Genomic DNA, 12,478 nt, shown 5'->3' with positions numbered 1-12,478 from the left:
AATTCATCCTGATTTGCGTCATCTTGCCGCAGACACGCAAAGCATAATCCGAAATGATTTTAAGAACCAGCAGCTCAAGATACAAGGAGGTCCACCTCGCTGGAAGCCAACCGTTGCAACAAATTGCCGACCCGAAAGGAAACACTCAGCCGCCCCAGGCCAGCCCGTTTATTCCCCCCTCCCCCGGTCCACTGCCGGTCCACAAGGGAATTGTGGGTCATGGTTTGGGGGAGTGGGGGGAGGCGCTCGCATCGATTTGGGGCCAAAGGTCTGCTCCTCCTTAATTAACGGAGGAATCTCGTTTGAAAGAGGCGGAGGGAGAAAGAGACAAAAAACAACCAGCGAGGGAGAAACGTTAGGGCTATTTGACCACTTTATTGGTCAGTTATTTGTACTAGGCACACTCCGGCCAAGGTTCAGAGCTGTAAAACCTCAAGTTTTAAAATGGGGGGCAGAAGGGCAATCTTGCAATGGGGAGGAAATTCCGCAGATTTTCAGTGAGGTTTACTCCAGATCAACCTCTGCTTTTAGTTTCTTCGTGTAAAGTCAAGACCTTCTGGATCAAACCCATTCAGACATGGGTTGAGTCGACCCAGGAAGTAAATGACAGGCCTTAATTCTCTCGGTCCTGGAAAACAGGCTCCACCTTTGCGAGACTTGGCACTTTATTTACACCTCGTTCATGCTGCTATGCCTGAGGCAATTTCCGAGGAGAAAAATCAGACATTTTCAGGCTTTAAAGGCCCCTAATAAAGGTTTCACGGGTTTGGGTTTGTTTTTTCGTTTTTTTTTTTTTAAAAAAAACCGAAATAAATTCCTCCTCCCCTTTTTAAATAGCAGGTTGGATCAGAGCTAAGTATTATTTTTCCTTAGTACTTGGGAAAACCTCCCTGGGAAATTCATTCAAAATTTACAAAAAAAAAAAAAAAAAAAAATCCAGACCAAACTGTATGCTGTATATTTTACTCCCATGAAACACATTTTTTTTTTCCAATGTTGCTGAAAAGGAAAACACTAATTATACGAAATGTTATACACGGGGTATGTTTTACATTGCAAGTTTCAAAAGTCACCATTGCATCCACCAGAGGTACTATTCTAAAACTGATATTCACACAATGGGACTTCCTTTTTAATAATAATATTAATAACATGTTAGAAACATACAGTGTTGCATTTAGTACAGTATATACATTCCCTTGCTCGCAAGCGGAAAAAAAAGAAAAGAAAAAAGAAAAAACAAATCCCTACTCTCTTGTGTAACATGCTTTATTTTAAAGCCTAACTTTTTAAAAACACTGTGGAGGAGATATTACTAACAACTGCTTTTATAAAATTAATTTTGACATTTCAATATATATATACATCCTTTCCCGTCATTTTTTTTTTCCTTTCAATGTTAACAATGCTAAACATAAAAAATAACAAGCTTATAGGAACATTAAAATGTCATACCATATCCAGTCAAACGTTTTGTCCGTATTTTATATATATTTATAATATATGTCCTTGTCTCGGTCGGGAACGTTTCTTTCCCAATTTTATTTTATTTATTTTTTAAAAAAAAACCTCTTTCCATTTATTTTAAGGAGCCGGAGAAGAATCCCCTTTGAAAAGCAAGGAAGGCCGAGATTTCAAGGGTTTTCCTTCCTCTTCCTCTCCCTCTCCCTCCGCCTGGGTAGATTCAGTTCGGCCGCCCGGTCGCTCCTCTTTCCGCTCTCTGCCCACCCGCCCCAGCGCCCGTTTGCTTCGGGTCGAAGGCTCCAGTCCTCAAGAGGCCGAGGCGAAGGAGCCTCCTCCGTCCCTCCCGACCGTCGCGCGCGATCGCCTGCCCTCCTTCCCCGCCCTCCCCCTCCCTCCCTCCCCCCCCCCCACGCAGCAACGAGAGCAACTACCCCGAAGCCCCGGCCCAAGAGGCTGGCCTGGTCCTCCTCCTCCTCCTCACACCGGCCTGTCCACGGCGTACTGGCAGGCGCTCAGGTTGGAGGCCGGGGTCTGGACGCTGGCGTAGCCGAAGCTGGAGTGCTGCTTGGCTTTGAGTCTCAGGCTGGCCAAGCTCGAGTTACACGTGTCCCGGTAAACGTAGGGAGGGGTCGGCGGGGCGTAGGGGCAGGCGGGCGTGGGCACGGCCGAATTGAGCGAAGGGTTGCTCAGGTTGTTCAAGTTGTTGAGGCTGTTGAGGCCGGAGCCCGGCACGCCGGCCACCGCCGAGGGCACCATGCTGGAAGACATGCTCATGGACGAGATGGAGTTGGGGGGCGAGAACATGCTCTGCGAGGACAGCGGGTTGACGTTCATGGAGTTGAAGAAGGGGAAGCTCTTGGTGGAGAGCGAGGCGGAGGTCAGCCCCTTGGCGGCCCAGTTGTTGTAGGAGTAGCCCGGGTACATGTCGTCGTAGGGCTGCATCAGCCCGTTGAACTGCGGCCCGAAGCCGTTCTTACAGAGTTCCGCCTGCTGGTTCCGCTCCCGTTTCCGCCACTTGGCCCGCCGGTTCTTGAACCAAACCTGGAGGAGAGGGAAGAGAGAGAGGGGGGGGGGGAGAAGGAGGAGGAGGAGGAGGAGAGAAACAGAGCGAAGGAGAGCTGGTCACTGCGGGGAAACCAAAGGACACCAGCATGCCCCACTCAGCTCTCCGAGACCCCCGCACTACGGGGCTTCCCGGGGTCCCTGGGGGAAGGGAAGGGGCAAGCAAGCACCACAAACCAGAAGCCCCCCCACACACACACTTCTTCCGTGCCGCCTTCCCCTCCCGCTCCAGCCTCGGACTTAAATCAGCCAGGTTTTTATTTTACCAAAAATCTTTTTTTTTAGGCCGCCTTAAAGTTAAGTCCTTCGGCTGAGTCTGAACAATAAACGCGCGCCGCGTTTTACACGAGGGGGCGGGAGAGAGAGAAAAGGCTTGGAAGGGTTGTCCGAACCTGAAATGCACCGTTATTTATCTCTAACATAGAGCCTCTCCTGGCCCTCCCGTTTTTCGAGAGAAGAGCACCGCTGAAAATCTTGGGCATCCTCACGACCACAAGATCTCGCTCTCAACAAGACTCCCTTCCAAGAAAACCTTAAGTAACCTACACGGAAATGTCCGGGCTGGGCTCCAGAGTGAAAGGCCCAAGTCCCAGTAAAACAGCGCTTGAGGTTCTGTTGGCAGAGACCTCCCCCCCCCTCCCCGCCCCCCCCAGAACGCCATTTCCTTGGATTTCGCTGAAGTTAGCAGGCAAACCTGTTTAGCCTAGAATGTTACACCTTTCACACAAACTGGTCCAAGGAGGGAACGGTTTTGTTTCTCTGGCCTTATTAACGTATTTATAGCTGCGTAAACAAACCGGTCTACCCTGGCATTTACATTCGGATAATAAGCCCACAAGAGCTGGCCTGCGCCGAATTCAACGAATAGGCTTCTCCAGAGAGCGGCCAATCTCCTTCTCCTTAAAAGGGACAAAAATGCTTATCCGAAACTGACTTTGAGACGGGGAGGACTTTGTTCCTAGCCCCGACAAAAGGTATGCTGAGGTCCGAAGGCAAAGATAGTTCATAACAAACTCTGATACCTAGCCAAGAAAACGTCCTATGCATCTGCTGGTTGGTTTTCACCCCGCGTTTCTGCCAGCTCTCTCTCTCTCTCTCTCTCTCTCTCTCTTGCTTTGCACTTCATTCATTTTGATCCGAGTGGTAATCTTGGAACAAAAGGGATGGGCTCAATTTTTCCTCTCCAAACCTCTAACTCTCCCTTCCACCTCTAAACGTCTCAGGCAAGGCAGTTAATCCGCTTTAACACCTATTTTCTACGCAGGAGAGGAAGAACGATCCTCACGATTATATTCGTAATCCAGGAGTAGCTTGGAATTTAAATCCGGTCAATGATTTTCTCTCCAGCAGCCCGAAAAAAAACAGAAATCAACATAAATATCGGCTAGGAAACCCTTCTAATAAACCTTTACCTTAACAGCTTGTGACGGGGAGGGTCTTTCTTTCATGTGCTAATCATTAGTAGAGCTAAGCCACGTCCGCCCCAGCTTCTCCTCCTGCGCTTTTGGCAGAGTTTGCTCTTTCTCAACACGCGAAGGACGGGCGCCTCCACCGCCAAGACAAAGGCGACAGGCGCGCGCCTCCTTCGCCAATCCACATTCCCAGTTGCCTGCTCGGCCCACCCGCCTCCTGCCACTTTCTTATGTGGATTCGGACCGTCGCTGCTCTTTGGTTGACCCCACGCGGGGTCTGGTCTAGCTAGACCCCGCCGCGCTTCCCCCGCGCCACACCAGTCGCAACCTACTTCGTACTGCCCTCTGCACGCCCAAACGCCGAGGCGGCCGCTCCAGACTGCAGACAACCTGCAGGGTGGATCGTCTTTTCTGCCATCCAAAAGGCCCCACGAGCAGAGAGCCAGGCGCTTTTGGAGCAGAAGATCGGACTGCAGCATCGCGCGCAGCCGAAGGTGTATTTATTGTTCAGTTGTGAGTAGAGGCCGCTTCCCTCCTCCAAGGTTTTTTTTTGTTTTTGTTTCCTAGGCGCCTGGAACGACAACCCGACATGTTGCTACAGAGTAAATCAGTCTCCGTGTGGTTTACTGCTGATTGGAGCCACCACAATAGCACAATTGGAAATCTGGGGGTAATTGCATCGAACAGAAACACAAACTTGCCTAGAATCGCAATCATAGCAGCAACAGCCAAATCTCAAGAGCAACAATTCTATTCTATTAGAAAGAGCCAAAATGTCGCCAAGGAACCCGGAAGGCTGCTTCAATACACTGTTTCCGCATTGTTTCCGAAAGGACAATTTTCCAAGCGGAGGACTCAATTCGAGGCCAGCTTAAATGCAAGCGCCTCGGTTTAAATGGTTTGAACCGCAGGAATTCAGGGTGAATTGACTGAGGAAGCCAAAAGGGTCAGCTTTTTATACTTTGCCATATTTTCCCCAGTCGCGTGTTGTTTATTTGCACTAAACTTGAGTCTCAGCCCTTCCGATTTTTAATTTAAAAAAAAACAAAACTTTGGGATTTGTATACTTTCTGAGCAATTAAAAGGGGTTCTGTTGCAATTAAAAGGGATTCATCAAATGGGCGGTATGGAATTGATTGGTGTTCATTTAATCTAGGAAAGACGTTACATTGGAAATGCAACACTTTTTCCCCCTCGTAAATATGGATAACTTTGTCACAAAGTTCTTTCCACTCTATTCTTCAGTGACAAAAGTTTGGAAAGGAACACGGTTAAGTACGTTCTCCCCTTTCATAGCAACTGTTTTGGAGAGTCTTTTTCACTCCCGTCCAAGAAAACAACTGTGTGGTTTTTACACCACTGTTTTTTTTTTAAAAAAATTGCTCCTTCCCCCCTCCCTCTCCCTTTTCTTATGTGTGTATGTTCGTGAATGTGTATGTGCGCGTGTGTATGAAACAACAGCAGCGACAACACTGAAACAAGCTGACCTCTGCTTCTCTGGGCATCTGCACACACACACACACACACACACACACACCGCCTTCATTTCACTGACTTCAAGTAAACCTTGGCATCAAATCCAAAGGTTCACTTCCCAGCTTTCCGGATTCCGAGCAGTAGTAATTATTCAAACCCTACGGAGCTTTAGAGTCACTAACGCCATCGAATTAAGAGATCCCCCCATCTACGCATTTCTGCCTAAACCCCCTAAACTCAGTTTACACCAGGAAAACTGGAGAGCCGCGCTGGATCCCATCTGACTTTCCTACCACGAGTCGCTCTGAACTATAATCTCGGTAGGAAAACGGCCCTTCCCACGCGCCCCCCCCCCTTCCTCCTCGGCGCTTTGGGGAAGCTTTATTTATTATTATTATTATTATTATTATTATTATTATTATTATTATTATTATTATTATTATTATTATTATTATTATTATTATTATTATTCTCTTCCCCTCCGACTGAGCTGCCTGATCCTGTCGGATTGCAGGGGCTTTGAGATGGAGCCATAAATCTAAGGCCCGCAGGGGTAGTCAACCTTGGCTCTTTTAGGACTCGTGGACTTCAACTCCCAGAATTCCTGAGCCAGCTTAGCTGGCTCAGGAATTCTGGGAGTTGAAGTCCACGAGTCCTAAAAGAGCCAAGGTTGACTACCCCTGAGATTCTGAGGCGAGAAGAGGGACGGGGAATAAGCCACCAGAGTTGTGAAAGCGGAGGGGAAGGAGGGCGGGCGGGTGGGGGGCAAAGAATGCAGGGGAAGGCGGCCGAGGCGCATTTGGGGCCGGGCGCACGTCGGAGCCTGCCCCGGGCCCGCTTCCTTGGCGCGGGCTTCCCTTTTGCTCCATCGCATCCCGTTCAGAACCCGCCGCCGCCGCACAGTCGCGGGGCCATCCATCATCTCCGGAGGGGGAAGGCAATCCGTCACCGGGCCTGACAGACCCAAGCGAGGAACTGAGCCCCGGCCAAAGGCCCGCCTCGCTGGAGGCGAAATCGAAAGCGGCCTCTCTCCTCCAGGAGTCCCGCCCGGCGGCCCCCCTCGCGTCTCTCTCTTACCCGGACTCTGGCCTCGGTCAGGTTGGTCCAGACGGCGATCTCCTCCCGCGTCGACATGTCCGGGTAGCGGTTCCGTTGGAAGGTGGCCTCCAGTTCTTGCAGCTGCTGGCTGGTGAAGTGGGTCCGCTGCCGCCGCTGCCGCTTCTTCTTGGACGGATCTTCGGCGCCCGCCTCCTCATTCTTGCTCGGCTGGCTCTTCTCCTTTTCTGCGGGAGGAAAAGCAGCGGTCGGGTCAGGTGGGGGGGGCCCGTCGGGGAGAGGGAGAGGGAGGAGAGGGAGGAGAGGAGGGGCGGTCAAGGCAAGGCAAGGCAAGGCAAGGCAAGGCAAGGCAAGGCAAGGCAAGGCAAGGCAAGGCAAGGCAAGGCAGGAGCAAAAGGAGTCGCCCCCCGGTCCCCCGGCCGGCTTCCCAGGCCCGCGACTGGAGGCCAGCCTCTGGGAAGGGCTGCCCCCCCCCCGGAGCCCGCTTCCTTTCAGCCCGCGCCTCTGAAAACCAAGGGGACTCCTCGGCGCGCACCATCCGGAAGGAGCCAGCGCCACAGCGATGTGATTAAAACACGAGTTAAGAACCACTAAAACAACAACAACAACAACAACAACAACAAAAACCCAGGCGTGCCATCAGGAACGGGAGCTCCGGAGAGAAGGAGTAGACAATCGGAAGGGCCGCTTGAAATGAAGGCGCTTCCTTCCCAGTGAAACAACCCAACCGAGAATGGAAGAGCGCTCCCTCATCCTTGGGAGTGCCTGTCTGCAGGAGGAGTGCCACACGGGGTGTGAGTGGGTTCCTTGCGCTGTGGGCTCTCCCCGGGGCTTTGGAAATGTTATTCAAAACCATCGGTTGAAAATGGGAAAGGAAGGAAAAGAAAAGGGGATTCCCGCTGCAAAAAAAATACCTGCTTAGACTTGGAAGGCGGATGGTGTAAATTAATCATTCCCAGCCTGTTGCGTTCAAACTGCCAGGTCCAAGCAGGTTTGCTGTGAATGTTCCAGGGATTGCTCACTCCTTCCCCCTTAAGCATACGGTTTTATTGCAATTAAATATACAACCACCGGTGATTGTAGTGGGACAGTACAAGTCTGAACGGACAAATCTTCCATAATATAGAACATGAATCTACTGACAATAAGCTCCATTGCCCTGGTTTAGGGCACACAAACACACACACACACAAAAGCTTTTAAAAGGACATACAGGTATGTATGTATTCATTAGAAATTATCTCTCAAGATTTTAGAAGTACAGAGCATTATCTTGCATGTGCTTACATTTCTAGACATGCCCACTTTGGGGGCATCCAGAAATTATATATATATATTGTACAATATATAAATATCTTGATTGATACAAACTACCGAAAAGAACAAATGCCAAATGTCTCAAAAAGTGCAATCAGACTGAGAATCCTTTCAGAAGCAGTTGTTTTATGCACTGCAGCACCGTTTTATGTACAATATGAACGGCAGCAAACATCTATGAATCATATAAAGATAGATACACTGTTCTCTTTAGGTCTCAAGATTGTCCTTTATATAAATTAGAAGTGTTCATTTACGAGTTAAAATGGTTTGACCTTCGTATAATTTGAGGTGGTGACTCTAATCCGTGGTCCATATCCAGTGAAAACCTGCATTATTCTACTCAGCAGAAGGTCAACTGTATCTGTGGATTCAGTCCCAAATAAAAATGTACGTGGTGTTAACCCAAGACTTGGGGGTTGAACCCGAACTAAAGTTGACCACATTTACTTGGGGCTAAAATACTGTACATTGCATATTCTGACAGATAGTTCCGAGCTATTGCACACACGAACTGTAATTGCAGTTGAACTCTATGCACATTAATTCTAAAGACATCCAGTTAACAGGACTTACTCTTGAGTAAGCACAGATAGGAGTGGCGTTGTCTTTCAGAAGCATCCCGTGCATGCTTCAGCAGAATTTCCCATTGCAGCTTATTGGAAAGTCTCAGAAAGTTGCATGGAGGCTTACAGCCAATCAGTTTCAGGTTTTCTGAATTCTGCTCTCTTGCAATCACATTATTTTCACTAATCTCAGATTTTGGACAACCTCGTTATTTCAAGAGCTCCCCACTCCCCCCCCCCCATTTAATTTCCAGTAAGGAAAGAGTTCAATTAGTGACTCTTTTTCAGAGAGATATAAAGGCTGCCTAAATCTGGTGATATTCCTGAGAATTGTTGCTCTGACTGCTTGGTGGTCCCAGCTCCCGTTGGGTTTGCTGCCCGACCAGCTTCTCTCCCTGGCGAACACAAAAGGTTGGCCCAGAAGAAGGTATTAAAAATTGCCCCCATTCTTTGCCCTCCCTATACCAAAGCGGCAAATCCCTGACACGGTCTGATTCGCCTTTCCAAACCACCTTAAAAGAAGTGGAGAATTGCATTTTGTTGTTGTCGGTGGTGTTTCTTTGCTGTTCTCTACCTTTCTAATTTCTAACTATGGACATAACGGATCAGGTCCATAGGCCAATATCCCCTCCCCCCCCGCCGCCGCCGCCAAGTTGTCGCCGTATTACAATGGGGGAAGCGAGAAGCCGGGGGGGGGGGGGGGGGGGGGGGGGGGGGGGGGGGGGGGGGGGGAAGGCTAGTGGCTGGGTTGGGGCAAGAAGCGCCTTACCTGCGGCCTCGGGGCTGGAGGTGTCGGAGATGGTGTGAACCTCCAGCCGATGTTTGGCGGAGTCCAGGGCCGATCGCGGCTGGCCGGGGGTCAGGGCCGAAGCCATAAGCAGGGCCGGCTGCTGGTGGTGATGGTGGTGGTGGTGATGGTGGTGGTGGTGGCAAGACGAGGAGGAGGAGGAGGCGGAGGAGGAAGAAGAGGAAGAGGAAGAGGAGGTGGAGCAAAGCTTATTCCCGGCTCCCAAACGCTCCAGGCTGAGAGGGTCTTTCAGGCAGTTCATCGAGCGACGCCAGCCAGCCAGCCAGCCAGCCAGCCAACCCGGGCGGCCGGGGGCTGAGCGCTGGCGGAGAAGAGCCCCGGTGGAGGAAGGTGCGCCGCCGCCAGGCGCAGTCGGTGGCCCAGGAGCGTCGCCTGCCCTGCCGGAGCCCCCCCTGGCCAGACTCCGCTCTTTCCCGGCCGAGCAGCAGGCAGGCGGTCAATCCCGTCCGGACCTCAAGGCAGGGGAGCTCCCTGGCCGCCGCCGCCGCCCCCCGCCCGGTCCCGTGCCGAGCCCCGCCGCATCAGCCTCGGCCAAGCGGAGGCTCCCCAGGCAGAAGCGCCCCCGCTGGGAGAGCGTGGCCAAGCCGAGCCGGAGACTCCCAAGGCGGACGGCGCAGACCATGAAGAACCACCAAGAGCGGGGGGCGGGCGGGCGGGCCAAGGCGAATCCGGCGCAGGTAGATCCAAAGCGAGGCCGGCTGCGAAAGAGAGAGAGCCAGCGATCCCGGGACGCGAGCCCCGCGCGCGTTCTGGCCCGGAGGTGGCCGCCACTTCCCTCCCCTCCTGGGCAGCTCTGCGCCGGGCGCTGGGAGACCCGGGCTGCTCGCCTGGCTTCCCTGTTTGCCTAACACCTTAAACGCCGAGGCCGCCCGGCCGGGCCAGTGATATCACCCGGCCCCTTTTCTCTCTCCTCCTTCCAGCCTTCCCCCTGGCGCTCCAGACTCGCTGCCCAGGCCCAGACTGACGCGGCGCGCAACCAATCCGAAAGCGCAACGCCCCGGCGCGGGCTATAATAAGAACAGCCTATCAGAAACGTAGGGCAAGGCTCAATGGGAAACCTTCGCTCTCGGCCTCTCTCTCTCTCCCCTCCCCTCCCCTCCCCCAACCCTCTTCCCTCCAGTCAAATTTCCAAGCTACGCGTTGCAAGTCAGCAAAGGGAAAATTGGGAAAAGCCAGGGACGGGGTAGGAAAACCCGTCGACGAGGCAATCTTCTTGTTACCTAAAGCTTTCCTCCTGGAAGCAGAAGCAGAAGCAGAAGGGAAAAAAAAGGAAAAAAAAGCTTTCTCCTGCATTTATTTTCGGAGATGCCTGCAAGGACTTCTTGGAGCCGCTCGGTTAAATCCCCAATCTGGAAGGCGACGGTTCTTCACACCGCCCCTTGAGCACACAAAGGGCCTTTCCTTAGATTAAAAGAAAGCAGGTATCTCCCCGGAGGAGAAACGCAGCCCTGGAGAGAATTTTTTTTTTATTATTATTTTTTTTTTTTTGCGGGTAACCTCGGACCTTTGTTTCAGTGACTGCAGAAGAGAAACTACGCTTTTTAGAAGAAGCAAAGTGAGCGAAAAGGAGACGAGCGCAGAGAAGCTTCTTAACCGCTTAGGACTCCCTCTGTGATTCAGGGCTGTCAATTGTTATTACACTGAATACACAATGTAAATAAATGTCCCCGATTAACGGTTGCAATAGTATTGTTTAAAATCCCCGGTGACTTTGAACTACTTCAGATGATTTTCCCTGATCTTAATGGACTTCTTTATAATAATTGTCTACTTATCGGATTCTAAAAGATCTTTGTAATCCCAAACACATCTCACCCTTTTGTTGTAAAGGCTGCGGAGATTTGAAGCCAGTATCCAACAAACGCCGGAACAAACAATCACAATTGGTGATTGAGCACCTTTGCCCCCCAGTAAAACCAAAACTGAAGCATCGTCTACCTATTTTAACATGCCACTATAATTTTCGCAATTTCTAAAATAAAAAAAAACTCCCTAACATCCTTTTGCTATATTTCATTTTCTCATAATGAAAATTAAGAGTAAGAAGAATGAAAAAAAATCCCTAGAAATAAAGCAGATGCTGAAAAAATGGGTTAATTTGGTTCTCGCTTGGCACTTAAAACAAGCTTAGGTAAATGTCAAAGTCAACGAGGGTCGCCCGCAGAGAAAGGACCTTAAAACATACCTTTTACTGAGCCGCTATCGGGAATTAACACTACTGTGATTTTACTCTGCTGGAATTGTGTTTCCTACCCGCAAATACACCACTGCAACTTGTTGCAACGTTGCGACAAAATTGGGGCTTAAATCTCTTTTTTAAAAAAGACACGCATTTGAGCCAGCCTCCCTACACAACATTTCAAAGAACAAAACTAAATAAAACAGAAATGCGCTTTTCTGCCATGGCTCTGTACAGGTGAAATTGGCTATTTTTTTTTGCTTTTCGGGTTGTTTTTGTGTGTGTGTGTTTTAGGGTGGTGTTATATTACAACCTTTAGGGAAAGGCAAAGAGAATCTCGGATAGACTTTGCTTCTAGGCGGGCTGGGAAAGCTTATCTATCCTTTAGCCTCTCCTTTGAGAGTGCGGGGCAGTATGCGAACCCCCCAAAGCAAGGCTGTCTTTCTATCTCCCGCAAAAATCCCCTCGATTTATGGTACCCTCGGCTAGTTTAAAAGGTGCTTTGTAGTCGTTCTTTAATAATCCGGATTTCACTCTGGATTCCCAGTTATTAAAGCCGCGGAGCTCGCAGCCGCTTTAGCAGGAGGGTTGTTGACTCAGCCTGGTGGATAAGAGAGGGCTCAGACTCGCCGGACAGGACCCCGGCCCCCCGGTTTTGGGGATGCACCCAAGCAAGCCGCGTCTGATCCCTGGATGTTGCCATAGGGAGGATGCCTGAGACGGTCACCTTCAACCCCAGCCCCGTTTCCATCTCCCCCCCCCCTCCGCCCTTTATGGAGGGACGGTGCCCGCCCCTTTTGTCGCCTTCCCCGCTAAACCCCATTTACAATTTTAGCAGTATCAGCGAAGGAAAAGCAGGTCTCGTTAATTTACATGCTGCTCATTATCCGCTCTTTAAACGGGGAAGCTTTTATCCATCCGATTTGGCAGCGACCTGCCTCTCCTCGGGACCCCTCAGCGTTTGGATGCAGACAATTCTCTTACAGTTGTAGTGGATTTTAAGCTGATAAGACTCTAATTTGCTTAAGTCTTTTAAATAGGGGCTTCTCGGTGATTCTGGCTCTTTTCTGACTGGATTGCCTCTAATTCCCCCAAGATCATAAAGTATATGTATAAAGTAAATAGTTTCTCCCTAAGC

At 50.4% G+C, this 12,478-nt stretch overlaps 1 protein-coding gene across 2 annotated transcripts in view; it reads right to left on the bottom strand.

Moving 5' to 3' along the window:
• Positions 1–1,941: 1,941 nt before the first annotated feature.
• PITX2 (paired like homeodomain 2) overlaps positions 1,942–12,478 on the bottom strand; it is a 28,136-nt gene continuing 17,599 nt past the window's right edge. Inside the window, exons 1-3 of one of the 2 annotated variants that reach the window (XM_015823898.1) lie at positions 9,123–9,402; positions 6,492–6,697; positions 1,942–2,505 (exon numbers count right to left, since the gene is read on the bottom strand). In XM_015823898.1, the coding sequence (XP_015679384.1) occupies positions 1,942–2,505; positions 6,492–6,697; positions 9,123–9,402 (1,050 nt within the window). Of the gene's footprint in view, positions 2,506–6,491; positions 6,698–9,122; positions 9,403–12,478 lie in introns of those variants that run through there. The other variant, XM_015823899.1, reaches the window with a different exon arrangement.

Source organism: Protobothrops mucrosquamatus, unplaced genomic scaffold, assembly GCF_001527695.2.
Source record: "Protobothrops mucrosquamatus isolate PMUCROS unplaced genomic scaffold, P.Mucros_1.0 scaffold2040, whole genome shotgun sequence".
Classification (NCBI taxonomy): domain Eukaryota; kingdom Metazoa; phylum Chordata; class Lepidosauria; order Squamata; family Viperidae; genus Protobothrops; species Protobothrops mucrosquamatus.
This window is presented reverse-complemented; position numbering and strand designations above follow the sequence as displayed.